At 48.4% G+C, this 27,266-nt stretch overlaps 1 protein-coding gene across 2 annotated transcripts in view; it reads right to left on the reverse strand.

The window, feature by feature from the left end:
- The window catches only part of kcnd3 (potassium voltage-gated channel, Shal-related subfamily, member 3), a 65,293-nt gene that overhangs the window by 6,287 nt on the left and 31,740 nt on the right, over positions 1-27,266 (reverse strand). For both annotated transcript variants that reach the window (XM_029155883.3, XM_055510399.1), the window contains one exon: positions 6,783-6,951. In XM_029155883.3, coding sequence (XP_029011716.1) covers positions 6,783-6,951 — 169 coding nt within the window. The remainder of the gene's footprint in view (positions 1-6,782; positions 6,952-27,266) is intronic.

A 27,266-nucleotide genomic window follows, 5' to 3' on the forward strand; every position in this document is an offset into this window, starting at 1 on the left:
CACATCCTGTCAGAGCGACTGCTGTCACACTTAATGTTTGGGTTGTGATCATATTAATCAATGTGCTGCTGAAGCCTCACTCTGACCTTTGATTCAAACAGTCCAGTGTCATTCTGTACTTCACACTTCTAATTCAGTTCATTTATGTTGTTTGTGCTGCTGTTAGCTGTTTTTTTCTTTCCTGCGTGAAAATAAATCGAAGAGTCCGAGCCCATAATGCTTTACATCTTTACTCCCGAGCCAATATGTCTGCGTCGGCTTAAATGCGTCTTCAGTCATGGAGCCGGCGGAGCGCGGCGAGCGCGGTTCGGCCTCTTTTCCGCGCTCAGTCAAACTGTCGCACGGCACTTTGCAGCAGAGAGCAACAGGAAGCGAAGGGACGTGAGGCAGAACAGCTGGGCTCCAGTCTGTGAGTGCGTCCTCATCCATCAGTGGACGCAGTGGAACGACGCTGCTTGGCTCTAACCGAGACGCGCGTCCGCTGGTAAACACCTCGGCTCCTGCAGCCCGGCCTGTGTGAAAACACAGGTGTGCCGAAGCCGGAATGTGAAGCCTTCACTCCTTCACTGCCTTCACTGATGCGCCTTTCACAAGCGATGCATTGAAGATAAACTGGGAGTGATCTGTGCAAACGATGAGGAGGGTAACTGGGTGCGTGCATGTGTCTTTGCATAAATCTGTATGTGGCTTTGCAGCCTGCTTGGTCTCTGTAGCCGAATTTACATGCAGATGCAGCCAGGCCATGTGTGATCCCAGCAGAGTATGGAGATTCAAGCTCATCCGCTCATTTGAAACGCGCTCATGTTCGCTGACCTGCAGGCAGCGCATGCTGTGATTTAGTCATTTAAAGAGAGGCAGGGGAGAGAAACTGGGCACCAGTGACCGCCCGTGCTCAGCGGTCGGTCTATAATGCAGCGGCCTCACATTGTTTACGTTCTCCTCCAGCTTTATGATTGTGTCACCCCCCCCCCCCCCCCCCCCCCCCCCCCCCCCCCCCCCCCCCCCCCCCGCCGTCCGTGACGAGCTCCTCCTCGGTGCTGGTGCCTCCGTGGTCGCCCCTCCGTACGCACACTCTGGCATCGCGCTCGGCCAATGGGATGGGACAGTCACTCTAAGAGGAGCCTGAGGAGGCGACATGGCAACGGTTGCCAGGCAGCGCTGGGGTTAAGGAGGGGATGCTAAGAACACGTCGCGCTAGATTAAATCTACCTTCTGCAACTCTCTGATAGATTCCTGGGACCTTTGGGACCCGGGTGCTCGCGTCTAAGGCCCGTCTGTGTTGAGGCAGAGCCACATCGTGACAGATTAAGTCTGAATTGCTGCTGACGCATCATTGGGAGGGAACCATGGACACAGGCCCTACGCGCTGGACTCCCCACCCAAAGCTCTGCTGCGCGTTCCTTCACACAGATGCACAGACAGTCACACGTGCTCTGTACGAGGCTGATGAGCAGAGCACGGTCGACTGGAGCCGCCTGCATGCAATAAAACGTTGCGTTTACTTTCCACAAATATGTTTCGCGTTTGAGGAAATTGATTGGCCACATGGAAACAAGTCCTCTGTCACTGTAGACAGAGGAAATGTAATTTAGACGAATTCCAGTTTTTCTCACTCGCTTAAAAACCTCTGCTCCAATCTGGCAACGCATTTTTCAACGCAGTTAAGACACGCTGACACAGACGCCGACTCGTTCTGGAAGAACAAAACTAAAAAAACGTGCAACAGGAGCACATCTTCCTGCTTTTTTTCTTAAAAAAAATACAAAGTAAAACGAAACTAATGTTGAGCAAAGATTGTGGATATTTTCATACTGTAACAGATAAACTTCAGTGTGACTTTTAACAGCGTGCGTTAATCTAATACACTGGAACCGCTGCCAAGCGGGCGTCGGGACGGCGCCTCCCTATCACCACATGAAACAGTCCAGCTCTTCTCAAACACATTTTTTCCTCTTTGTTTCGGTTCTTGCTGCCACGGAGCCCTGATTTAAGATCAATCCCACTTTAAAGATTACAGCTATAGGATGTGAGCCAGCACAGATGCTTCGTTCGGAGACGACTCGCTGCCAGCTACGCGATCGAAGCCGGCGCATTCTCCAATGATTAAAAAATGCTACACGCCCGCTCGCGAGGCTCCGCCGAGCATCGGCGGCAAGTTTAGTTAGAAGTTCATTTTTTAGTTGAAAGTAAAAGTTTAAAAAATTCATGGCACCTTGTGAGTTACAGCGTCGGTGAGAAGCAATAGAGCAACGAGAGCAGACTAGGCTGGGCCTCGGGCCTGCCCACGAGGAGGAGGAGGAGGAGGAGGAGGAGGAGGAAGAGGCAGCTTGTGTTTAGCAGCTGCCACTCTGCAAAACCTGCTTTTATGCTTTTATGTCAGTTACGTCCTCTGAGGTGTGTTGCAATACTATAAAAGACACAAACAAAGACACTGTCGAGAGAGAGAGAACGAGGAGTGAGGAATTTGGGAATGGCCGACTTTTAGGAAGTCCATGTGGGATCTGGTGAAAGCAGGTATTGATTCTCTGACCCTCAGATTTCGAGTGTGAGGGTGAGGCAGCTTAACCTCAGACTAACAGCACTCAGACAGAATACCTGTGCTAAGCTTGAATCACCTCCTCCTCATAGAGGACAGCTCTGTCTGCAAAGCTGGGCTGAAGCTGGTGGTCGGGACATAATTCATAGCACCACTCTTGACCCTCCTTTGTGAGCTGCACTGTCAACATCCCATCCTTCTCTTTGGTCGCCTGAAAGCGACTTTATTGATTATCTAGAAGGGCAAAACGCTCTCAGTCAGACGCCATCTCCACCTGCGGAGGGAGGCGAGAAACAGCGGAGAGATGATTTAGAGCGAAGGCTGGTAGAATCCAGGGAAGGAGACAGCGGAGGGGATTTGTTTTCACTGTGTTCCAGCTACGACAACCTGAGCCAATGCGACAGCAACGCATCAGGGCAGCTGGTAAAAAAAAGTTATATTTAATGTCTGGTCACGTTTAGGCATAAAATCACCTGTTTGTTTGTGGATCATGATGATTCCAATGATCACCACGTGTTAAAGAGCGACTGTGGCAAAGCTCCAGTGAAAAGACACAGCATCAGGAAGAGCTGGTGTTTGGAAACGTGGAACAAACTGCAGTCTGTTATGTTTGGTGACTCATCCAACCACCCCAGCGTTTCCTTTTACGTGGACTCCTACATCATGTAACTGAGAGACACTATTTCTGTGCCTTGTCCTGTTTCTCACACAAAGACAATATTTCTTCCAGATTCTTACCTCTGGAAGAAGAGTGTTCTTCTCGGCCCCTCCTTCCCTTCTCCCCTCAGCAGTTAAGTACTGTGAAAGCCAATCTCCACCGGCTCTTCCCCATTTTACTCTCAGTTAAACATAGTCTTATTCTAAGAAATGATCTGAGGGAGAATGAATTTTCCCTGAAATATGTCCACATGCAGGCAATAAACCCTGCGCAAACGACATTTTGTTAAGGTAAATGACCAGTGACACTTGCTAAATGGTTGTCTTAATGGCCGCAAAGGTCACGTGTCATTAAGGTTATGGAGCATTGAAGAACACTGTATGGTACGTAGACAGTGGTAGTCGGGCATTTAGGGACGTGAGTGCCTGAGTAATTCATGGCTCGGGTGGGGAACCAGCTGTCGTTAGCAGAGGAACTGTGGACCATTGCAAAATAATGGCTCAATCATACGCCCTCTAGCCTGACAATACGCTCCTTTATGGCATTAAAAGTCAGATAACGCCAAATGGATGTGATGTAGTCCTCACTGGGCTCCGCCACCAGCACCCGTGGCTGTAAAGAGCAGCTAATTCATATCCTGAGTGGGGTTCAAAGCTAAATGCTAATGTTAGCAGGAAAGCAGGTTTGATTGCAGCTGATCACCATCCATCTAACATTCATTTCAAGCCAAAGGTCAGGGGTCACAAAGGTCATTAGGATTCATTGCTTGGGAACCATGGATGTCATCCATCCAGTGGTTGTAGAGACCTGCAGTCTGGGAGCGTAAGCCTGACTTCCAGCTCAAAGCTCGGCAGAGGTTGATGTAGCCGACACCCAGCTGGGACGTGAAATCGAATAATTTCCACAGCTTCCGCCACTAAAGCCAGCACAATATGTAATTCCAGACATGCTCCGCTGGTTTTAAGCACAGAAGCTTAAATGCTAAGCAACACTTAATCCTGTGGGCTAATTAAAGACGGAGATGGTGCACAGATCCGCCTAAACTCCCTAAAATATCACATTTGCAAATCTTTCATCATCTTTGGCGCTAAGACCTTGATTTGCTGCGGTAATAAATCTCCCAGCGATCAAGGCATCCAGGTGGAATATTATGATGATACGACATCGCAGTCACGCGGATACGAAACGGCGAAGGCCCCCGTGGCCGGACGGACTCCACTGCAGGCAGGGAGGCGTTCAGGCGCCCGCGGGAGGCGTTTACACCGGTTAATGGCGACGGCGCGGTCACGCTACGCTGGTCTGTGGTGGGGGGTTAAACCAATCAGAGTCCAGGACACTGCAGCACAGTGTGGGCGGAGAGCGCACAGGAAGGTCAAACCTGAGGGGACAGGAAGCGTGGGGTACTGTACAGACAGACAGACAGACAGACAGACAGACAGACAGACAGACAGACACACACACACACACACACACACACACACACACACACACACACACACAGAAAGACAGACAGACACACACACACGCACGCACGCACACACACACACACACAGAAAGACAGACAGACAGACAGACAGACAGACAGACAGACACACACACACACACACACACACACACACACACACAGAAAGACAGACAGACACACACACACGCACGCACGCACACACACACACACACAGAAAGACAGACAGACAGACAGACAGACAGACAGACAGACAGACAGACAGACACACACACACACACACAGAAAGACAGACAGACAGACAGACAGACAGACAGACACACACACACGCACGCACGCACGCACGCACGCACGCACACACACACACACACAGAAAGACAGACAGACAGACAGACACACACGCACGCACGCACACACACACAGAAAGACAGACAGACAGACAGACACACACACACACACACACACAGAAAGACAGACAGACAGACAGACAGACAGACAGACAGACACACACACACACGCACGCACGCACACACACACACACACACACACACACAGAAAGACAGACAGACAGACAGACAGACAGACAGACAGACAGACAGACAGACAGACACACACACACACGCACGCACACACACACAGAAAGACAGACAGACAGACAGACAGACAGACACACACACACACACACACACACACACACACACACACACACACACACACACACACACACACACACACACACACACACACACACACACACACAGATGCACACCTTCTTCAGGGTGAGGGCTATTTCAGGAAGGAGCACAGCATCAGGACACACAGCGCCTCCAGCTCCCGCCTGCTCCGCTCCCTCCTCCCCTCCAGCCTCGTCTCTTTTTCTGTGTCAACACATCGTTTCCAACCTGTTTCTTATCTAGATCACTTTCCAAGCCTTCTAACCTTATTTGAGTCCCCGCTGTGCACATCCTCCTCCTCCTCCTCGCACGCCTGTCTGTGTTACACCAGAGTGCTGCTTTTCAGACCGGGTCACGCTTAGTTAAAAAAAACACGGGCGGCGGCCGGGTCGCGGTCGAGCCGCGGGGCGTTAAACAGACTTAACCTACAACCGGGCCGCCAAGATGGATGACAGTGATCACAGGAAGTGGGGAGAGGTGAGGAAATGGACGCTGGCAGAGCAGCAGAGACGCGAGTAATGGAAGCGGCGCCGGGAAAGTTGTGGAGCAGAGTGATGAGTGCGCGGCGCTCAGTGTCAGTGTGTGTCAGTGTGTGTCAGTGTGTGTCAGTGTGTGTCAGTGTGTGTCAGTGTGCGCAGGTTCGCCTCGTCCACACAAACAAACACACCATAATCTGCCTCCGCGAGGAAAAATAACAGGCTGCCCTCAAACCGTGATTAGAGCCGGCTTTGAACGCGTGTCCGCCCATGCTGCTCCCCAGGTTGGTTCACGGACACTCGGCAACGTGATTATTTTAAGGGCCGAGGGCTCGGCTGTTTACCCAAAGGAAGATGGGATCTTCAAACCTGCCGCCAGTTTACATAATCGGTTTAGTTTTTATTGCAGTACAAGGATAAAACCTCCTCCCAAGGACTGTTGATATTTACATCCTGACCCGAGTTCACCTACTTTAAATGAAAGATGATTTGGTTTGAAGGAACCCGCACCTCATCCATGTTTCTTATATATAAAGTTAAAGATGTTTAATTCAGATCAAGTTGAATGTATGAGGCTCAGAATTCTAGCTTTAAAGGCCTGAATCTTAATACTCTCTCTATAGTATTAAATATTTATTATTCACGAGCTAAAAACGCAGCTAATCTGTTTTTTTGCTAAGTGTTTCATTAGAAGGTCTTCCTGATGATTTAAAGAGCTCAGACTTCCGCCGGCAGCACAACACTTACCAGCGCATTTTCACAAACCTGGCAACCTGGAAGGTGCTATTACCTTCCAGCTTGGAGCAGAAAACCTGTTTATAAATGATTTTCTTATTATATATTTGTTCAAAAGCTTCGGTGAGTGAATCATTGGCTGTGTCTATGTGTTGGAGCTGCTGGTTCTGCCGGGTCGGCCGGGAAGCGTATCGGACATGTGAGCTTTAACCCACGTCAGCGGAAGTAAAACTGTGTTCACCTGAACCTTCTGCGCCCGTCGCTTGTCCGCTCTCTGGTTCTGGTGATAGATGCGGCTGAAGTTGGACACGATGACAGGAACAGGCAGGGCGATTACCAGCACGCCGCTCAGAGAGCAGATTGAACCGAAGATCTTTCCTGCGATCGTCTTGGGCACCATGTCTCCGTACCTGAGAGGCGACAGGGAGGGAGAGAGACAAGGTTTCAGGCAAACGTGCGTTTTGGACCGGATCCTCGTCTGGCAGCTCACTCCTCCGGCTGTAGGTCACGCGTCGCGCAGAAACAGAGACACAGATACAGTAACTAGGACTGCGGCTGCCGCCTGTGCCTCCATCATGTCCACGTCCTTCATCTTTCTCGCTGCAGTTCCTCTGCTGCGCGTCTACATCTGCACCAGAGCGACGCTGGACCCGCGGACTGTGTCCCACAACACGGCGCCGGCTCATTTTCTGAAAACTGATGCCATTAACCTTTGCAGGAGACAAAGATGAGGACGCAGCGAATGCCAGGGACATTTCCCAAAAGTCATTTAGCCCGATGCGATATGAAACATTTGCAAGTCAAACCCGATCTCTTTTTTTGACTTCAAAGACAGACGACACAATTACAATAACTGTATTAAATCCCCTTTTTAACCCCCCGAGGACGAAGCCGCCGGAGAATCACCAGTGACAGAGAGAAACTCAAGTGCTACAGTAAAACAGCAGAACTTCAGCTGCAAAAGCAGCATTTGTTTCTAACGGTCTTCATTTATTATTCATACATAAAAAGAGCAGGTCATTTGTTCTTGTTTTTCCGGTAAACAAAAATTTATTAGTGGGTTTAAATCGAACTAGAAGCAACAAGTGACCCGAATAAAGCTTCCAATCGACTGTGTTGCTACCCGGCACATGTGCCTGACGTGTGGATGTGTCCATATTGCTGATTCTCTTGGGTAAACGCAGACGTGAGATGATGATTAACCTACGGGCTCATCAGCAAACATGTCTCGCACAAATGTGCAGCCTCGTCGGACGCGTCAGAAACAGAGCAAACAGCGCCGAGAGGTGGAGTTACTGGGTTCAAGCTACTTGTGCATAGGAAGGAAGCAGTATGTTGTATGTAAATACACTTCTAGAAGGAATATGAAGTGAACATGAGAAACCAATCAAAATGTGTCATTATGTAAAAGCACAAATCTTATAAATCTTATAAATGCCACTAGTGTTAAGGCTTCACAGCAACCTGAGGCTGTGTAGTAAAGACATCCAAGAGCTAAAAACCACTCCTCAGCACTTAGTGGGAACTTCCCAGTCTCACATATATCAAGAAACCGCATCCACTGACGGATCACAGAGAGTAGCACCAGTTGTTATTTTAGGACTTGTTCCCCAGAGGCTCTCCATAAATGAACCATAATCTGCTTAAGACGTCGTGCAGTCTGTTGGTGACAGAAAAACGGCTGAAGCCTCACACACACACTCACGTGAACCACACACACTCACATTTGGTTGGTTTGAGATGGACCCTCGCACCCATTAGGCCCAGATTTGGGCCGAACTGTGCCCAGTGTGACGCTGCTGAGGTCTCACACACAGTGTCTGCACACAGAACATTCACGGCTCCGTCCAAGAACTTTAATGGCCTTTTTACCCAAATTAGGCAATAACAATCCCATCAGCGCTACAGAGGCCCTGTCACTGAAAACATTTTATCTCCTCCCCTCCTCAGAAGAGCTTTCCATTAGGAGGAGTGAAAAGCTAATCATATTCATCTGCAAGCCTTCTTTAATGTGATCCTATCAGATAGAGGCCCTTCTCTCCTAATACTACAGTCAATTTGCCGCACCCATTTAGTCAAGCTGGTCTGTCTTTGATACCATCGCTGGGCCATTATACGCGGCGCAGAGATAACGCCGGGCGCAGGCATTAGAGGGAGCGAAAGCTTTAATAGATGGCGTGAGGATGCACGTGCCAGCGCGCGATAAGACAGGTTAGGTGTCGTTCCTCTGCTTCCTGCTTGGGTGAATTCTGGGGCTGCGTCTGACTCCGGGACGCGGCACAGAAGGTGGAGATGGGTCTTAGGAAAGAATGACGCCCTCACCCTTAAACAAACTTAATGTTTCAACCGTGTGCAGACAAGTAAACACACAGCTTCCTTCTTGTTCTTTTCCTCTCTGTGTTACTTCCATGTCCTTGTGGAACCTCTGTCCATCACTTGTCCTTATTAAAAAAACAAACACAGCCCTAGTGCAGGTGGGCAGGTCAGCCCTCGGTCAGGGTTGCCAGGCCCCATCATCTCTGAGTTAGAATCATAAAGGTCTGGGAAGGAGAGGTTGGGTGTAATGGAGGGGGCTGGTTGCGCTTGTGAAAGTGCGTGTGATGGATAGACATATCAGAGACGGCCCGACAGCTGACTCACAGATTCATGTCAGGTCAAGAGAGCGCGACGCATCCTCCCGCAGTTAACATACGCATGACACAGGCGTGACGTGCTGTGTGAGAGCGATCATGCTAGCATTTTATCGTATTCAAGCCATCTGCGCAAAAGGCGTGAGATTAACTGATCTCCGCTGAGTTGCAAATAAATATTTATTGCCCGAATTCGCTTTCACTATGTGGATCATAAACTGCTTTGATGTACGACCAACAAGACCATAACTTTAACTGATATTCAAGATTGAAGGGCTCTATTAAAAAGGGATGAAATGGCAAAACACAGAGAGAGGGAGAGAGAGAGAGAGAGAGAGAGAGAAAAAGAGAGAGAGAGCAGGACTGTTTAGGGTCGGATTTCTATTTACAGACCAAACTCCTCTGTGATTCCCTTTGCAATTTCCCTCTGTTCCCTTCAGATACCGTCTAAGTGATTCTGTTCGGACCACAGTCCCCTGCAGCGGACTGACCCCTCGGGAGACCTGAGAACACGCACCGGAGGAGGCAATAAATCTGCTCCCGGTGAGTAGGTAAGTGTGTTTGGAGCATGCGTATACTGCATATTTAATTTGTGCGCGCTCAACTACATGTGCAGGGACATTAAACATACACAGTGAGACATGAGGCAGAAAAGCATTTAAACAGAATCACAGCTTTGGGCAATAAACGTATTCGCCCGTTGACATTAACACCGTCAGGTGGTGTTAATGCTGTGTAGCGCGTGAGAGTGAGGGCTGCGAACCAGTCGCTGTAGCAGCACAATTATGTTGCAGGAGGAAAGCGTGAAGGGCAAAGCACCCTGGCGGCAAATGACATGCATCAAAACACACACCTACTGTTTTGTTGAATTACTAACTCTGAAGCTAATGAACAGCCACTGAGCCGTCCTGAGACCAGCACATCCAGCGCGCGTCATGTGATTGAAATTATGCAACGCGAGCGAGCGCGGCCAGAAGGCGCAGCCATTATTCTATTACTGGCGAGCTGTTGCTCTCGCCCCGTGGACGCAACTCGAGGCGAAACGTTTTATATCGGCAGCGCTTTCACAAAGAATTCAGCGGCAGTTATTTTTGCAGGCAAAGCTAAAAGCAGAATCAAAACGAAAACACTTACGTTATAAACAAGCCCTTAGTAACCTCAGCCATTTCAGCACCACGGAGAGCAACCGCATATAGCGCCTGTTCACACGCTCTTTTCACACCGATACTAACGTTCTCTGCACCACTCAGAGCAATAGTTTCACTACGTTCAGGAATGTGATACAATGATAGTCATATGGTCTGTTCCCAGCATGCAATGCAACACGACAAGCTAGGCAAGCTTCAGTAACATAGAATGCGTTCGGACGATAACATTCAATATGGTGCAAAAAAGCATTTAGGTGCAGAGTTTGCAAAAGACATTGTTTGCAGGATGAACAATGCAGCCTCTGATACGAGGCCCAGACAACGATCAGAGCAGCATCTGAGAGAGGCAGGTCAGCGAGGTAGCTGATGCACTGATGGATATGAGTCCCATAAAAGGACGGCTTAAAATAGCCACCATCAGACGTCCAGCTGCAAATACAAAAACGTGGCCATTTAAGTGCTTTACTCAGAACGCTGTTACAAAACAGCACAAACTCTACAAATTTAAGGTCCAACTGGCTCTTTGAACATTAATTGAGTCTAAACTTTCCTGTTGGGCTTTATTACAATGTTTATTTACAATAAATTAATCTGATATATATTATTTATGTTATATATTTGTCTTTGCCAGACAAAGCCTAACACACTGTAATGCTGCATTGATTTGTACCTGCGTCTACCAAAAACTTTGCTGAATATATGATCATATTTCAGTTTCCTATTCTTATCCTGGTTGAGGAGAGAAGAGTCATTTCAGCATATTTACCAATTCATATGCACTGACTTTGAGAAATACACGTGCTACGGTGGCAGCCATAAATGATGACGCCTCCTGAAAATATTCATAAGTGGTGGTGGAAACCCTGTCACAAGCCAATGAAGCTTAGCTCTTTGGGGTTCAGCAGAGAGAAAGATTGTCTCTCCGGGCCTCTAACCCTTAACCATTCATTCATCTGTCCTCTCATTTGACATTTCATGGCCATTCCATCAGAGGGAAGTAACTCTGATGATCCATGGCTCCTCGTGGACGGGGCGACCATCTATAATCACCCCCACAAATGTCGCCTCAGTAAACGCATAAGTAGGCGGAGGAACAGGTAGAGACACAAACAGGGAGCACGGCTGTGTGGAGGAGAGTGAGTCGCATAGCGTGGAAGCTAAAGGATCTGATACGCTTGGTTAAATATTCTCCAGTAAAATGTCTTAATGTGAGTTAAATCAGATACACTGGCGCTATATCATCCCCAGTTTTCCCTTAAGACAGCTCAACACAGAATGAACTCCGATTGCAACGCTCATTTCTGGGGCTCGACTAAGACTTAAGTCGGAAAATTGATTGCTTAACAAGTGTGCGTACTGCGAAAGTAAAGAGAGAATAAAAATGTCTCTCTCGCTGAGATGATCCTAGAAAAGCAAACACTCCCACTCTGCTGAGCGAAATTACCTCTGTCTGAGTACAATATAGATTCATTTACTGTAATACATTTAATAATGTTACATTTAATAGCAATAACAAAATGTTCTTTTCACATCGACTGTCAATATTATAACAAATTTTAGAATAAATACACACACATGATTTGCTGATTGGAAACCAGGTTGTCATTAACTTCCCCTTTAAACGCAGAAAGTACAAACAGGAACAATGTGGTACAAAACCCGAAGCCACTCCAACCTCCCATTCACTCATTCACAACGCAAGGTTGTAGAAATGAAGAGTTTTCCAGCAGAGTGGCTGGAGCGTTAGCCTGCTGCCTTTGAGCAGCATGCTAATGAGCAGTGACCTTGTTCGGGGCAACTCTGCAACAGAAACCTGGATGTGAATGATTGGAACAGTTTTAAAAGCTTAAAAAATCTAAACCTTGTTTAGTGAAGGCATCTGAATATTTCATTCTTGAAAATCACATTCAATTGTAACGGTGTTTTCACCCGCGTCGGAGAAGCTCCGCGGCTTCAAGCCTTAGGTGACTCCTTCATTTACATTTATCAAGTGATGGGAATGGAATTGGAGAAGCACAGATAAGCTGATAAAGTGAAGGGCATTACTCTCCCACTGCACGGAGGAAAGGTCATTATCATCACTCACAACCAATCTCACAGTGGATCATACAGAGCTATTGCTGCCGTTGCTCTTTGTCACACGTCCGCTTGGCTGCATTATGAGTTGGAAGGGAACTTTTTATATAAGAGCAGTGTAATTTAGAATTTGTTTTACCAGAGGGTCCAAGAAACTGCTGCAGTGTCACATCCCTGCACTGAATGAATGTAGTCGGTCCAGGCTGTTTAAAGCAAGGTTATGCTTATGCATGTGTATAGTCATTACATAGGTTTTGTAATTTGATTGACAGGTGGCAGTCGTGACTGAGGCTGCATCGGCGTTGTGGTAGTGACTCAGGCTTAAGATTTAAAGACATTTGAGGTATTTACATTGATTAAGAGATTGTTAGCAACTAGTGGTTTCCAAACATCGCGCTGCTGCTCACAGTTCCATGCTTCAGAAAGTCGAAAGAGAACGAGGCAAAGCCACATCCAATCTTCCAGACGTCTCTTAAGGAACCTAGACGTGATGTTACAGATGTTACAGAAGCAGCGCGAGTGCGCTCACTTGCCAGGGAGCCGGTGAATAATAACCAGGGAGCCCGTTACACGCTTTGCTCGTTTGTGTGTGTGAATGGGCGCGTGTGTCTGCGCTCGTGTACGCGTGTGTGCCTGTCTTTGTAATTAGCGATTACCAGACTGCTATCAACAGAACGCTTCAGTGAATCCACTTCCAAGAGTAACCAGGAAGTGCAAACGCAATTACCAGAAGAGAGGGAGCATAACAGCATTTAAATATGAATTACATCTGAGATAGGGACGTCCCCGGTGCTCGCGCTGCCGGCGCACGGCCTGATTCACAGGACGCCGCCGTGTCACAAACACAGTTGTGCGTCTGTGTCTGTGCATATGGAAAACATTCAATGTATGCGAGCGTGGTGAAGTGCACACTCCTTCGACTGCCAACAGGCGAAGCTGCTAAAACACGTTCGATAACCTGCAGTAAGTCTGTAAGAAGTAGTGGAGTTAGGTTGAATCATGGATTCATAGAGAAATGTGTAAATGCAGTTTTTTGTGCAATGAGGCCAAAACACAACAAAAGCACAAAGGAGGCACGGCCCAAAAACATATTTACAACACGAGCCTCTAATGACAATCCCAACAGCCTCATCTTCACTAAGAGTTATGATTCTATACGAGCTTCTTCTTCTTCACTGTAGCAGTTTTATGTTGCCCCTGTGCTTGAACGCTGGTAGAACGTCCAGATATGAGACGAAACAAGGCTCTCTGGAAAGATAAGAGTGGTGCCGAGAGGAGCGGGCGCGAGAAAGGTCGGGGCACAAGAGGTCAAAGGTCATCTCTACTCAGCAGCGAGCCCGTGGTCGTGACAGCAAGGCGACTGTTTGCCTGGTCCCAGCACAGATTTCACACAGGGATCAAAGAGAAGCAGCAACAGACACAGAGGCTGGAAAAAAAACATTAAAGGAAGAGGAAGCGAGAGGAATGCAAATGTGGACAAAGAGACTGAAGTGAGGAGGAAATAAAACGGGGGAGGCACCCCTGTGGGATTCGAGGGTGACCTCGGCAGAGACTGGCACCAAATGAGACAGAGAGAGGAGAAATAAATTGATAGAAAAAGGGAAAGAGGACAGTAAAGCACATTTCAGGATGTCAGAGCTCCTCTGCCTCCCATTCAGGTCACAGTGATTGAATTTGTTTAACTTGGCCGGAGCGTTTCCTGCAGTCAGAGAGTGGAGCGTGTGGTTTGTGAGGCTTAGCGCGAGCGTTCGTATGCATGTGTGTTGCTGTGTGTGCGCCCGGGCTGCACATGCACATGCACATGCACATGCACAGTGGTTACTGTTCCTGTGTTCCCCTCTCTGTTGCAACAGTGATACAATAACACCAAAAGTCAGAGTTGATGGAGTTAGTTCGCTGCAGCTTCTTTTCACCCCACTGGCAGCGACTGCTACCTAGTTAAGTCAGTAGGTCAATAAGTGGCCAGATGTGCCAACAAGCCGGATCTAAAAACAGGCTCTCGCGGGCCCTGGTGGAGCAGCGGGTCTGGAATGATTAACTTCACTGAAGTACAGTATTGAACTTTCTCCCAAAAGGAGGTGGGAATTAATTAAGCTCTGATCGCCTGTTCGCGCCTGACTTCCCGTGTTCCAGTGTTACAGAAGCTGTCGCTCACAGACTGTTGATTAAATTGTTCCCATTCAGCCAGCTCCAAATATAAACACGTTACATGCGTTCTCTCATTGAGTCTCACTTAAATCTTCTTAGACATTGTAAAGTTGTGCTCCATCGCTTCGAGTAGATCCCGAAATACTCTCTTGTTATTAAATGTTATGATCCGATCCTCCACCGGGCACCGACGAGGACTCGTCTCTGCTCTTTGATGCTGCCTGTTGTCATGGCGACGTAGGAAGTGCTGCACCGCTGAGCGGCATGCGGAGTTGTGTCACTGTGGTTAAAAGGGTTACATTAACATCAGCGGCAGGTTACATTGGAGCAATGCTCCATTACCCATTAGTGACAGCAAAACACATTTGTGGTAGCAGGGCCAGCGCGGTTAGCATTTAGCGCTAATCTAACTTATCCGGGGTGAACACTCAGCCCGTTTGATTTAAGTGTAATTCACACTCAACTATGTGTGTGAACGCCACAGCTTTAGAGGAATAGAGGCAGTCTTTTCATGCTCCAAGGTTTTAAAATACACATTGAAGAGTTAAAAATACATTTAACTTCACAAACACAAAGGACAATCCGATGAGGGTCAGTCTCACGCCTTCGCTGAATTCAGGCAGGAGCCGGAGTTGATGCACACAATTCACTGCTCATCTCTCCTTGAATCAAAGATGTCTCTGTCAGATTGTTTATCTCTGGCCAAGAATATTGGTCCGCCGCAGGCACCGCTTATCACACACTGTTTTACTCTGTCTGACTTACTGACTGTGAACATGGCTCTTCTCATCAGCGTCCGGCGCAACGGCAGCATCGACTGTACTGATCTATGACCAAGTCTGATGGAGAGCCAGTCAATGCAGCTAATGAGAGCTGGCTGGTGCCTGTAAATTCGCTTTGGGCTGGTCAGTGTGCTGTCTGGTCGGCGCGTCGGAGGAAATAACATGTCAGCGCAGCCTGACACCTCTATCCACCAAAAGTCAAAGTGAATCCGGTGAACGCTGGCTCAGACGGGCGGCACCGAAAACGCGGCTGCGCACGCAGGTCCAGGGATCACAGCGGCACGCACGCAGCAATATTCAGGCAAACCGAGCATGGCAGTAGTTAATAGCAACAGTCTGTCTGTCAGAAGGGATGAAGGTAGTCGTCTGGATGTGTGTGTTAGTGGAGAAAAGTAGGCTGCAGGAGAAACTAGGGCATCACTGGGACTCAGGAGAGGTGTCTCCAGCCCAGCCTCCTGTCCTATTTCACCGCCTGTCGAGAGTGGCATGTGTGATTGGTGTGTGTGTGTGTGTGTGTGTGTGTGTGTGTGTGTGTAGGATATTCAGAAGAGGGGCCACCCTGGGCAGTCGAGGGAAAGCTTCAGGCACAGGAGGAAGCAGTGATAACAGGTGAGCTCCAGGCAGGGCACCTGTGGGAGTGAGGGGCCCAGTGACGGCCTCTTTGCTGGGGTGGAGTGGATGCGCGGCGCCCCCCGGGGACGGAGCGAATGTCGGCGCGTCTGTGCACATACAGGAAAACTGCTCTGGGCTTTATTGGAATTTGTCACCTGTATGTGTGAGTGTGTGTTTTTTTGCGTCAGTGCTGCGCGTGCGTGCGCGCGCTCCAAATGGGCCGGTGACTCAGAACAGGAAAGAGAGCTGAGCGCGGCGGCGCAGACAGGTGGGGGCAGGGGGGGGCGGTGGGTGGAAGGGAGAGCGTAGGTGTGTTTGTTTGGCTGCGTGGGCGCAAGAAATAAGCTGTCGAGTGTCACTGTAAATATACGTGGTACAGTTCCCCGCGAATGCACTTTACAGCAGCGCAAACATCGCTCCCACGTCCACACTCACGAACCAGCCCACACACACACACACACACACACACACACACACACACACACACACACACACACACACACACACACACACACACACACACACACAGAGGCACACACACACACACACACACACACACACACACACACACACACACACACACACACACACACACACACACACACACTGTTTACAGTGCGCTGACATTATTTCCCTACGTGCTTCGGCGCCTTCTGCCTCATCACTAATTCATCGCCAGCGTCTTCCTCCCCTGCTGAACAAGCCGCCTTTGAACTGACACGCTGCCCCTCCAGTTGTGGGCCAGGTTACGTCTGGGCTCCCTCTGTAAGCCTATATCCAGATAGAGTTCAGCCCCGACTGCAACTCTACCCAGATCCTCGCTAATCAGAATAGATATGTAGGTTAATGAGTGAATCGCAGCCATTTGATCTTTGGCCGTCTGCACAGGTGTCGCCGGATCATGTAGTCAGATGGGTGTGGGTGTCGTGTTGGGTTGCCAGGTTGGGTTTAAACGGGAGAATTAGCTTGTCATGTCTCCTGACATGTCCTGTGAAGAGAAGCGGGCTTGTGTTACAGCGACTGTGACTCCGGTTCACTGTAGACTTAAATAAAGCGCGGTCGGAACTGAAACACCTGCCAAACCCAGCAGGTAATTATAAAGACCCACGCTGGACTTGAATGCAGACTAAGCTGCAGTAGACGGATGTGCTGCCTGTCAGAACAGACGGCTGAGGTCTTTTGAGGGTGAGGCCGTTTGAGCCGACCTTACTTACATTTTATGCATTGATTTTGTCTGATTGTGTGTCTGGACTGATTTGGGAGCGACAGAGAGAGAACGAGAAGTTTCAGAGAGGTCAGCTTGTCCTCGAGGTCAGACATTAAAATAACCTTCAAAGGTTGGCTGGAAGGAATGAAGGTGGAGTCTGAATGACTGTGAGGAAAGAAAACCGCATCTCCCTCTGGACACGCCTCCATGAAAACAACAGCTTGTTAACGCACACTAGAAGCCAATTAGAAGCCATATGGATGAGTGACGGAGGCGGTGAACTCAAACACGCTGTGGGCACCTTAAACCCCCACCATATTATGTGATGCGCGACGTATGCGGGCACAAACACACATGAATCAAACACGCACGTTTGACGCGTTTGTGTTGTAATAGGATCAGCTGTGAAGGATAAACAGGGTGATCCAGGCATCAGAAATCATTTCCATCACCATCCGTGCTAATGCTGCTGATGCTAATCCATCAGACAAGCGTCTCTAATGCAGCACATAACCACTGTATCAGCATGTAATGTCTCCAGATACTATCAAATCACAGCAGAATGCTAAACATGTCTATTATTTAACTTATTTAATATATTCCGTTAAATCTTAATGTTTATTGAACTTGACTCAGGCTAATAATGACGTCTACCAGAAATTCTGCTCCTTAATTACAAACCTGAGGCTACGGAACAAATCAAAGACCTGCATGTGGCCCCCACAGCTCCTCGCAAATGTAGAGGCGCAACATTTGGATCCAGCAGAGATCATTAGTGGGCTAGCTGTGATGACTGACACAGATTCAATCTGCTCTGGTCCAATCAGAGAACAGCTGGGCGACTAAACCGTAACCACTAAAAAATCTGTACAGTAATATGTTAATTTTTTTTTCACACATTAATGTCTGAATTTTTAATGCTTACATTCAAACTTGCATAACGTGTTCCCATTTAAGATCATCACATTTCATTTATTCATCATTTTTTCGTGATGAAACATTAAACTAATATTAGAGGGGTTTTATTTATGCATTGATCAAAATTTGCACATTAAAATGTCTCCTCGGTTTAGACCGTCTCAGCCCTGTATCCAGAGCATCATTCAGCAGAAGCAACACAAGAAACATCACTAAGTTACTTCCAAGGTTTAGATAAAAAAGATATAATGTGTCGCTAATGATCTTGTCACTAACAAACTGGCTTCAAACGAGGCACTAATAAACAGGCGTGAGTGTCTCCTTCCTTCTTAAAGGTGTCCGTCGTCACATACTGAGCAGCGTCAGATCTTCCAGCATAACATGACTCGTCAGGACAGATATAGGTATTAATCCGATTGCTGATGTCAGTGTGATGTGTGAGCTTTAAAGCCATAGACACTAATCACATGCATAAACTTCAAATGTCTCATAAATATTTGAAGACACTTTAAACTCTCAGCGAGGAGAAATATTCTTCTCAAACGCGTTAATGCGGAATTTCTGTGGTTTTATTGTGAAAGTGTTGGCGGCGGTGGCGGCTTTGGCAGACGACTTATTTAGTCTCCTGCTCGTGTGATTGCCTCTTAACTGGCTCTGTGTCCACTTAAAGGGATTGCGCTCACCCCTGCCGCTCTCTGTGGGCAGATGAGCTGCTCCCGCGCCCTCCCTTTAAGACGTGCGCTGTATTAAACTCTTCCTTCTTTGGCTGCGATCCCTGTCTGGCTCCCGTCCAGACCAGCACAAGCACATAATGCGTGCTGGAAAGCCAGACGCAATCCATTGTGTTCCTGTGTGTGACTGTGTAGGATGCGACACCTGTCTGCGGCCATGTTCTTTCAGACCAACACACATGTACGCATTGCTTACAGCTGTAACACATGTGCTGACATGTTTACACACCGGCTTCTCTTCATCCCCTCATCTACTTTGAGCCTCGCTCACATTCTCTCAGTCCTCCCACTAGACTTTACCCAGAACCCACCTGTGTCTGAAGCCTGACAGCCGCGTGCGTGGTCCTGTCTACCGCTCCCCATGCACTGATCTCTGCCCTCTCCAGCTGGCTGTTCTAGTCTTCTGATCCCCCTGTTGCCACCTCCTCACCCGAGCAGCTGGTTCGCCAGCCAGTCTCTGCCCTCCCCCCCACCGGCACTGGGATAAACACATCTCTGTCCGTTCAATCCGGCATCCTTCGTATTTCCATCTATCTGTTGATCCTCCGTCCATGAGAGGGGGGTTTAACTGTAGCGAAGGGGTGCTTATGAACGCCGCATGAGTCTAACAGGTTCTTACTATTGGAGCTCACAACAGAAAATGAATAAAAATGACGTCTGCTCATAAAGTATTTATAACTCAGAGAGGAGAGCAGAGCATTCACAGCGGGAAAGAGAAATGGCTGGATGCCCGACTTTCGTGCAGACCTCATCCCTATTCCTGACGTCTACGTTTGCAGCGTCTCGCTCTGTTTATTAAAGGGTCAGTTTCCTGCACAAATTAAACCCACGTCATCGCTAATATTGAGAGCTGAGAGGGAAAACAAGCTATTCTAGTGCTCTTCATAGGTGCAGCAGGTCTGGGTTGTCTGCACACACACACACACACACACACACACACACACACACACACACACACACACACACACACACACACACACACACACACACACACACACACACTACAGCACTTACTAATATACACATATTTACACATTCACACAGGCAGACAAACCGACACGCGCGGTAAACTTGGACTGTCACGGCCTGACATTCCTTCCACTGAGCTGTGTATGTTGAGGCCAATTGTTCTGTCAAAACATTTCAACATTGCTGAGAAGGAATAGACAACAGCAAGAAGCAACAACAAGCACAAGACCCACACACACACACACACACACACACACACACACACACACACACACACACACACACACACACACACACACACACACACTTATATATACTGTATATCTGTATATAGAGCACATGGAAGCCCAGATCCACGTCATCGCTGCCTGTCTGTAGACTCATGTCTGTGTAAACTCACTGACTCTGCTGCTGGTCTGCGTCTGCGTCTCCGTTGGTGCTGACAAACCAGAAAGCAGCGGGAGCCGCTGGGATGTTGCACATGAACTCTACTTTGTTCCACGCGCTCCCCTTCCTACTCCGCGGACGCATATGCTCCAGCGTTTGCTCGAGAGCCGCCTGCGCCGCCTTCACCAGCAAAGCTCTGAGATTCCCCGCTAACCTGAGGGGACCTTTAGGAAATGAATTATTCCGTACCTTCTACTTACCGCGTGCTCTGCTAACGAATTGGTGTCAACAAAGAGCAGCGTATTCCCTTAAAAACCTGTTTAAGATCAGTCTCCTGAGTGGGGAAGATAGGAATTAAAGGCAAAGCAGCCCCTTCTAAACATAAGAGTTGTTTCTATCAATGCAGGTTTCATGGTTTATATTTAGATAATATTTCTATGGCTGAGCCGTGTTATAAAGCGGTGTTTATAATGATGTGCAGTGCTGCCACCTATGAACATGGCTGCCAGCGTGAAAACAAACCATCCGACTGTTATGGAAAAGGAGAGCTGGACGCTCCACTCCCTGGTAAACCTTGTGAGTTGAGCTGCTGAAAGCTTTTCCATTTCAGTGGAGCAACGTGAACCTGTGCAACACTATTGTCCCATTTCCATATTAGCCTTCCTAATAATTTGATGTGACTGATGATAAAAGGCTTTCTGCTTCTTTCTCTCTTTGTTCGTGGTGTGTGTGCATCTATGTGTGAGGACAGGACAGAAACCAGCTCTCAGCTACTGTAGTTCAGCCCTTTTGCCGTTGCTGGACCCAAGGAGTTGTCTCTGACTTATAATTAAGCGTTTTTATAAACAGTTCAAACAATCCCTGCAGTAACCGAGGGCTCAGGTGAGAGGTCTGTTGGTTTTTAAGGTCCAAACGGGACCAGAGTCTCACAGTAGAAATGGTCCAAAGCCAAATTCAAAATCTGAACAGGAGCTAAATTACCTCAGCAGAAACACGGCAGCGTCTCCTCCGCCAGTAGTAAGTTACATTATAAAGACACTTCTTCTTCAGGTGTGTGTAATAAATATCTGCCCAAAAGGTGACAGCAATGCACAAAGGCACACAAACACATCAGTAGGCGATGCACTGGACCAACCTCAGCCTTTCTGTGCGGATGATGTGCTATTGTTTAGTTCCACACAATTACATTCACAATAACCCGGAGCCCCTCGAGCCCCTCGCAGTCACAAGCCGTGTTGCGTTACAGAACATCCAAGGCCGCTTCCAAAGCAGCCATAATTGGCTGAAATGCAATCAGCTCGCTGAGACCGCAGACAGCGGTTTGAATTAACCACTAAATTAAACTTCCAAGTGTGAACTTTAAACGACTGCGGCTCAGACTCGCCGGTGTGAGCGCTGAATGTACCTGGAGCCTCAGGCAGGTGCTGGGACGCCTCAGGAAGGGGACAAGGAGGGCAAACGCCTGGGAGGGGGAGGCACTAGTAAGCTGCACCAGACCTTTCTGTCATCTCTCCTTATTGCCAGAGAAGGGACCTTGGACTTTCACGCTCTGACAAACACAATTAATTGGGGCAAAATGGGGTGCCCTTGGGGCTCCAATGACTCCTGGCTCATTTAATCTGTTCTGCCTTCATCCCGGATCCCGCTGCAGTGTGGCTTTAGGCAACGACTGGCCTGGGGCTACAGGGGCCGTACACTCCTCAGCAGAGCCTTTTTTAGGCTGAGGAGGCACATAAACTAGGCAATTATTTTCTCCTCCCACAGGATTTATTAAGAAAGCAGATTTTTCTGTTTGTGCGGAGAAATGAGCGGGTGGAAGACGGCTTGTGAAAGAGAGAGAGATTAGACGGAGAGAAAGCAACTGAGGCTACGCGTCTGCAGGTTGTGTGCATCCCAGCGATGCGTCCTTGTGATGCGCTAATCAAGACAAAAAGGGAGCTGCACGGGGAGGTGCAAGAAGGACAAAGAGTACAGAACAAATAAAAAGTCTGCGCACACAGAAATATATGATATAAAAAAACATGCACCAGCTAGACTGAAAAACGCAACGCAGCAAGAAAGGGAGCAGTTGGAGAGAAGATAGTAAAAGACGGAGCCGAGGAGCTAAATTCAGCAGTGAGCTCCACTGAGCCACAGAGAGCGAGTGTTTAAAGGAGTGTTGTGACTCCTACGCGGCCCACGCTGCATATCGAACAGCATCAGTGTGAGCACGGAGCGGGTGCAGCAGGTCATCGGCAGTGGTGGCGGCGGCGGCGGCTCAGAACAGCCTCGTAAGGCCTGGTGTCGGCCGGGCGCCCGGTGGCCGGCAGCGCGGGGGGGGGGGGGTCCACGGCAGAGCGAGCACAAACAGAGCCGGCAGGAAATTACAGCGCAGGAAGCACAATAACATCAAAAGAAAGAGTTGCAGGAGAGCAGCTGAAGCGGGAAAATGAGAAGCCTGAACAATGAAGGCGCAGCTGATCGTGATCAGCCGGGCACGTGAGACGAGTCTTCATAACTAATAAGAGCTAAAATTGTTTTTTACTCGATTATTAGCAGGAGCCGGAGCATTTGCTAAAAAGGACGACATGACTGAGTCTGAATGCGTTCATAGTAAAGCTCCTCCGGTCGATGTGACGTCTCCCGCCGCGATGCACCTGCCGAGGCTCCAACATTTACAGCCCATTTTGTCGCACCTGAAGTGGCACATAAAGATGAAACCCTGTGAATAATTTATCCGAGTTGTTCTTCCTCCGGTGAGCGAGCGGCCGTGCTCCCAATACCCCCCCCCCCCCTCATCCTACAGTACAGTCAGTTCAAGAGTCTTTGTCTCGCAACTGCTTTGGGGAAAGAAACAGGAAATGCACACAAGCGAATGTTGACATAGAAGCAAGCAAATCCAAAAGGGCCCGAAAAACGAGGGAGTAGTTTTAGATTTGGTGAGGCAGCACAGCAGGGGGGCTCACAGTCCTCTCATCCCACTGAGGATGGGGCTTAGGGTTGTGGCTCACAGTGACAGGGACACATCTAATGCTCAAACCCCACGTCTCCTGAAGGGTCGGGCTCTGACCTCTGTGGCCTCCGCTTACCTCCAACACAAACCCTGTCTGTGCCACACGTCTTATGCACCTCAGCTACAGGAGGAGCTCCGTAAACAGGCTCCTGAGCTCCGGTGGCGGCTGGCAGATGGCTGTGTTTGACTGTGTGAACGTCTGAGTACTTAAGTGCGTATAAGTCCCTTTCAGACCAGCGCAGCGATCCAGGAAAAGCTCTGCCAGCTGTACATGTTGGTCTGAAAAGGAAGTTTTCTGCAAAAGTTGCTTTTGCGATGAGTCCCTGTAAGACAGCGCTTGTTCTTAGTAGCTTTACCAAGGACAGCGGTGACGTTACACATGCAGTATAGAGTCACATACGAACACAACATCCTGCTCTAATGCACTAGTTGACTGGACGTTGATCAGGATGCAGAGAACAATCCTCTGCTTCAAAATAAAACCTCCAGCGCTGCTGCAGGATGAAGCCTAGCCACGTTAGCTTAGCTCTTTTATAGTAAACACATACAGTGTGACGGCAAAGGGCCCAACCGGCAGAGAAGCCATGACAGACCAGAACTGAAGGCACGGCTCCAGGGCCCCACGGGGAACGAGAGAACGAAGGAACTTCAGGGGTTTCACCTGCAGGGACCTTCTCTTGAGTTGGGAATGGCAGCTCTGAGATCCCTGTGGGAGCGGCTGTGCTTCAGTCCTGGCTGTGACCTACTGCGTCCGTCCTCATGCATCATCTCATCATAACTATCACGTCCTCACGACACATCAGCTCTTGTGCCGCTCGCTTCACCGCTCGGCTTCTTTTCCAGACTCTACAAGTCCTGCTTTTAAATTCAAGCACGGTTTTACGAGGGAGCCGGTCGGGAAGGCGGTGGATACTATCAGTGTCTTTTTAAGTCAGAACAAAGAGAATACCTCCGTTCCTTCTCTCTCTCTTGTTCTGTTTCTCTGCGTTATACACTTCCTCGTATCCTTTCCTTAAATGCAACAGCTGTAATCATCCATTCCTTTTTAACTTGCCTTCTCTGTGAAGGCCCTGCTGCTGGTGATTCATAGCTCTCCACCCTGGTCTTCCCACAGCTCTTAGCTCAATACGTGGAGGATGAAGCTACTGTAAGAAACTCTCCTCCTCCTTTCCTTCTCTCTGACTTTCTCTCTGACTTACTCATTACTCTCATTAGAGGGGGTGAGAGGAGGAGATGATTCATGGATCCTGCAAGGTCAAACGCGCTGTCTGCTTTACAGACCTGTCTGCATGGCAGCATGCTGAGCATAGAAGGCGCAGGATTCAGCACAGAGATGCAAACACACTGACCCGTTTCCCGGCCTGTGGAGCTGCACCTCTGCTTTGAGCTATTTTTAGCGCCGTGTCCTCAGACAGTTAACCCACAATGCTGCCACATCTCAGAAAGCTTGTCCCTGGTGGGGACGGCTTCAGCGTGGGCGGCATTTTAGGTGCATCACCATTTAAGTCCGGCTTGTTCGTATGATGACACTCCAAGTACTGTACATCATTTTGCTTGAAAAGCCGAGGGCTCGTACTCACAAGCGTCGGCAATTTTCCATCTCACTGCTGAGTCTGAATAAGTCAAACACAAGAGTGAAGTTACACTGAGGAAAACGTCACCGTGACTGATTTGTCAACAATTATCTCAAACAGTCTATAATTTCCGCTGATATACTTCAGCAAACTGTTGCGGCATGCTAATAAAGGCTGTGCGCCGCCTCGGCTTGGAGGGGTGCCAAGCTGTTTATTATGTTCCTCAGTCAGGGGCTATAAGTCAAAGCCCCTTCTGCTGTCAGAAACGTGTTAAATAATGCATTCATCTTCCCTCATGAGACCGCTGCAACGCTGCCTTTATCCTCCACGCATCCTGCCCAGTGTGGGGCAGCAGCCTGCGGCCACACACTGCTCTCCGCTCCATGTCCCACATTGCTGCCCGGCTCTTTGTCTGAGCGCCTCTCTCTCTCTCCCTCTCTCTCTCTCTCTCTCTCTCTCTCTCTCTCTCTCTCTCTCTCTTTCTCTCTCTTTCCCTTCCTCCCTCTCTCCCCTTGCATCATTGATGTTTTCAAATTGCAGTACAGCAGAGGACACTCAAACTGCACTAACAAGATGGAAGCGTGAAGTCCTGTCTGACCTTGATTTGTGTGCGGCTGCATGGAGGTGTGCGTGTTGCGTCAGAAGCCTCGCACGCAGTCCTGTGGGTGTTCTCTCCCATCCTGTCTTCTCTTTTCTCAGAAGATGCTCCTCTTGTCAGAACGACGTGTGTCGCAAAATAAGGAGGTGAAAGATGGGATTAAAACAAGAGAACTGTCTCAGAGCCGTCCAAACCTTTATTTATTATTAAGGGTTGTTCAAGGAGAATTTGATATTTACTTGTATGATGTTAAATCTTTGCTTTATGTTAGAATAGTGGTGCAATGAGGCATAAAGAGACCAATGTCATCTGTAGTAAAGCTGTTATCTGTTAATTACTCCTGCACAGGCCGAGGTCTTAGGGTTAATGGTGTTTGGTGAGCCCCGCTCCTCAACTCAATCTGTTGTGAATGTTCAAAGCGGAGCAACGAGACTGAATAGTTGCTGTTATGACAAGTCCTGATACGAAGATAAACTCTGTAATGCAAACACAGAGAAAAGTGTGTAATGCTATGAAAAGTGCAGACGTGGAGGATGCAGGAGAAAGTAAAGAGGAGCGCGGGGATAAGCTGCTGCTCACACATGCATGAACGCACACGCGCGTTCCTTTCCGAACCCAATTAGGCTCAGTGTGTCTGTTTGATCCATGGCACCGCATGAATGCAAAACTAACACAAACACAAACTCTCCTCTGGAGATTACGTAACCCAGTAGAATGCGAATACCTCTCTCCATCCCTCGCTCTCCTCCAATCTCCATTTTTCATTCTGTGCTATCAGTCAAGGCCGGCGCCGCGTACAGTATAGACATGATTTGGTTTCTTCTACTTGAATGCAGCACAGAATGAGATGTTTGAGAGAGGAAACGCATCAGGCTGACTGTTAAAAGCAAAAAATATTGTGCAAATATTTATGGAGCACTAATAGAGGTGAAGTATAAGTATTTTAATGGAGAGCAGGCTGCAGTTGTATTGTGTATTATTTGGTTATAGTATAGAAAAGTAGTAAAGTATTATAGCATAATGCAATTTGCTGTTTTAAACTGCCAGCGTTAAAATACTAAAATCCCCCCGGCGATTCTAAATGAAATACATTTAATTAAATCAACAGCGTTGAGCCAGAAACAAACTGAGGGTGAGGAAGACGAAATGATGCAGCCCCTGCAGACGGTGGCTGCGTTTTAAGCTGCAAACATCTTTTCACAGTGTTACTGATGTGAATGGAACTCGTTTGATCATCCTTTGTGACCAACTGTCTCCCGGCGTCCAGCATGGACGCTGCTTTAAATGTTCTCCAATGAATTTCAAACTGGAGCTGAAGCAACGCTGACACCTGGGGTGGAGCTTTAAAGTGAATGTGGGGCCCTGGGCGGCTGGCAGCACTGACTCCCTGGATCCAAACGCATACAGACTCAAACTTTGGCAAGAATCAGGATTGTGCCTGTTCTTCGAACCAGCATCCTCGCGTCGTCCACCGCGACAAAGTCTGGAAAAGTCCGTTCTGGAGACAGGCTGCAACAACCGCTGCTCAGCAAAGAGAAGCGCAGTTGCTTTTTAACTGAACGTATATAAAGGTACGCCAGGCCCTTGGACCATTACAGCGAATGGGCTCAACTTAAATGAGTAACTAGTCATTGAGTAAGAAAATCAATACATGCAGATGCATCGCTCGGGAAGTGCAGTGGAAGAAAATAAGGCCTTGATCTGATGAAAATATAAACTCGACGCAGGGAAGTCTCTGTTGGCTCCATTTAGGCTGCCACCTAAATATTTAATGCTGGCAGCGCTGCGAGGAGTTTACATAGTCACAGTGCACTTAAATAACATAAGGTGGCTGTGCATCGCTGTAAAGATGATCTAACTGCCATTTGAGAGTCATAAGGCTCCGCGCCGCGCTGGAATGAAAGCCAAGCCGGGATTATTAGTGTCACACATGAGTCACCAGCACATCTCCCC

The sequence above is a fragment of the Betta splendens genome, chromosome 7, assembly GCF_900634795.4.
Source record: "Betta splendens chromosome 7, fBetSpl5.4, whole genome shotgun sequence".
NCBI lineage: Eukaryota > Metazoa > Chordata > Actinopteri > Anabantiformes > Osphronemidae > Betta > Betta splendens.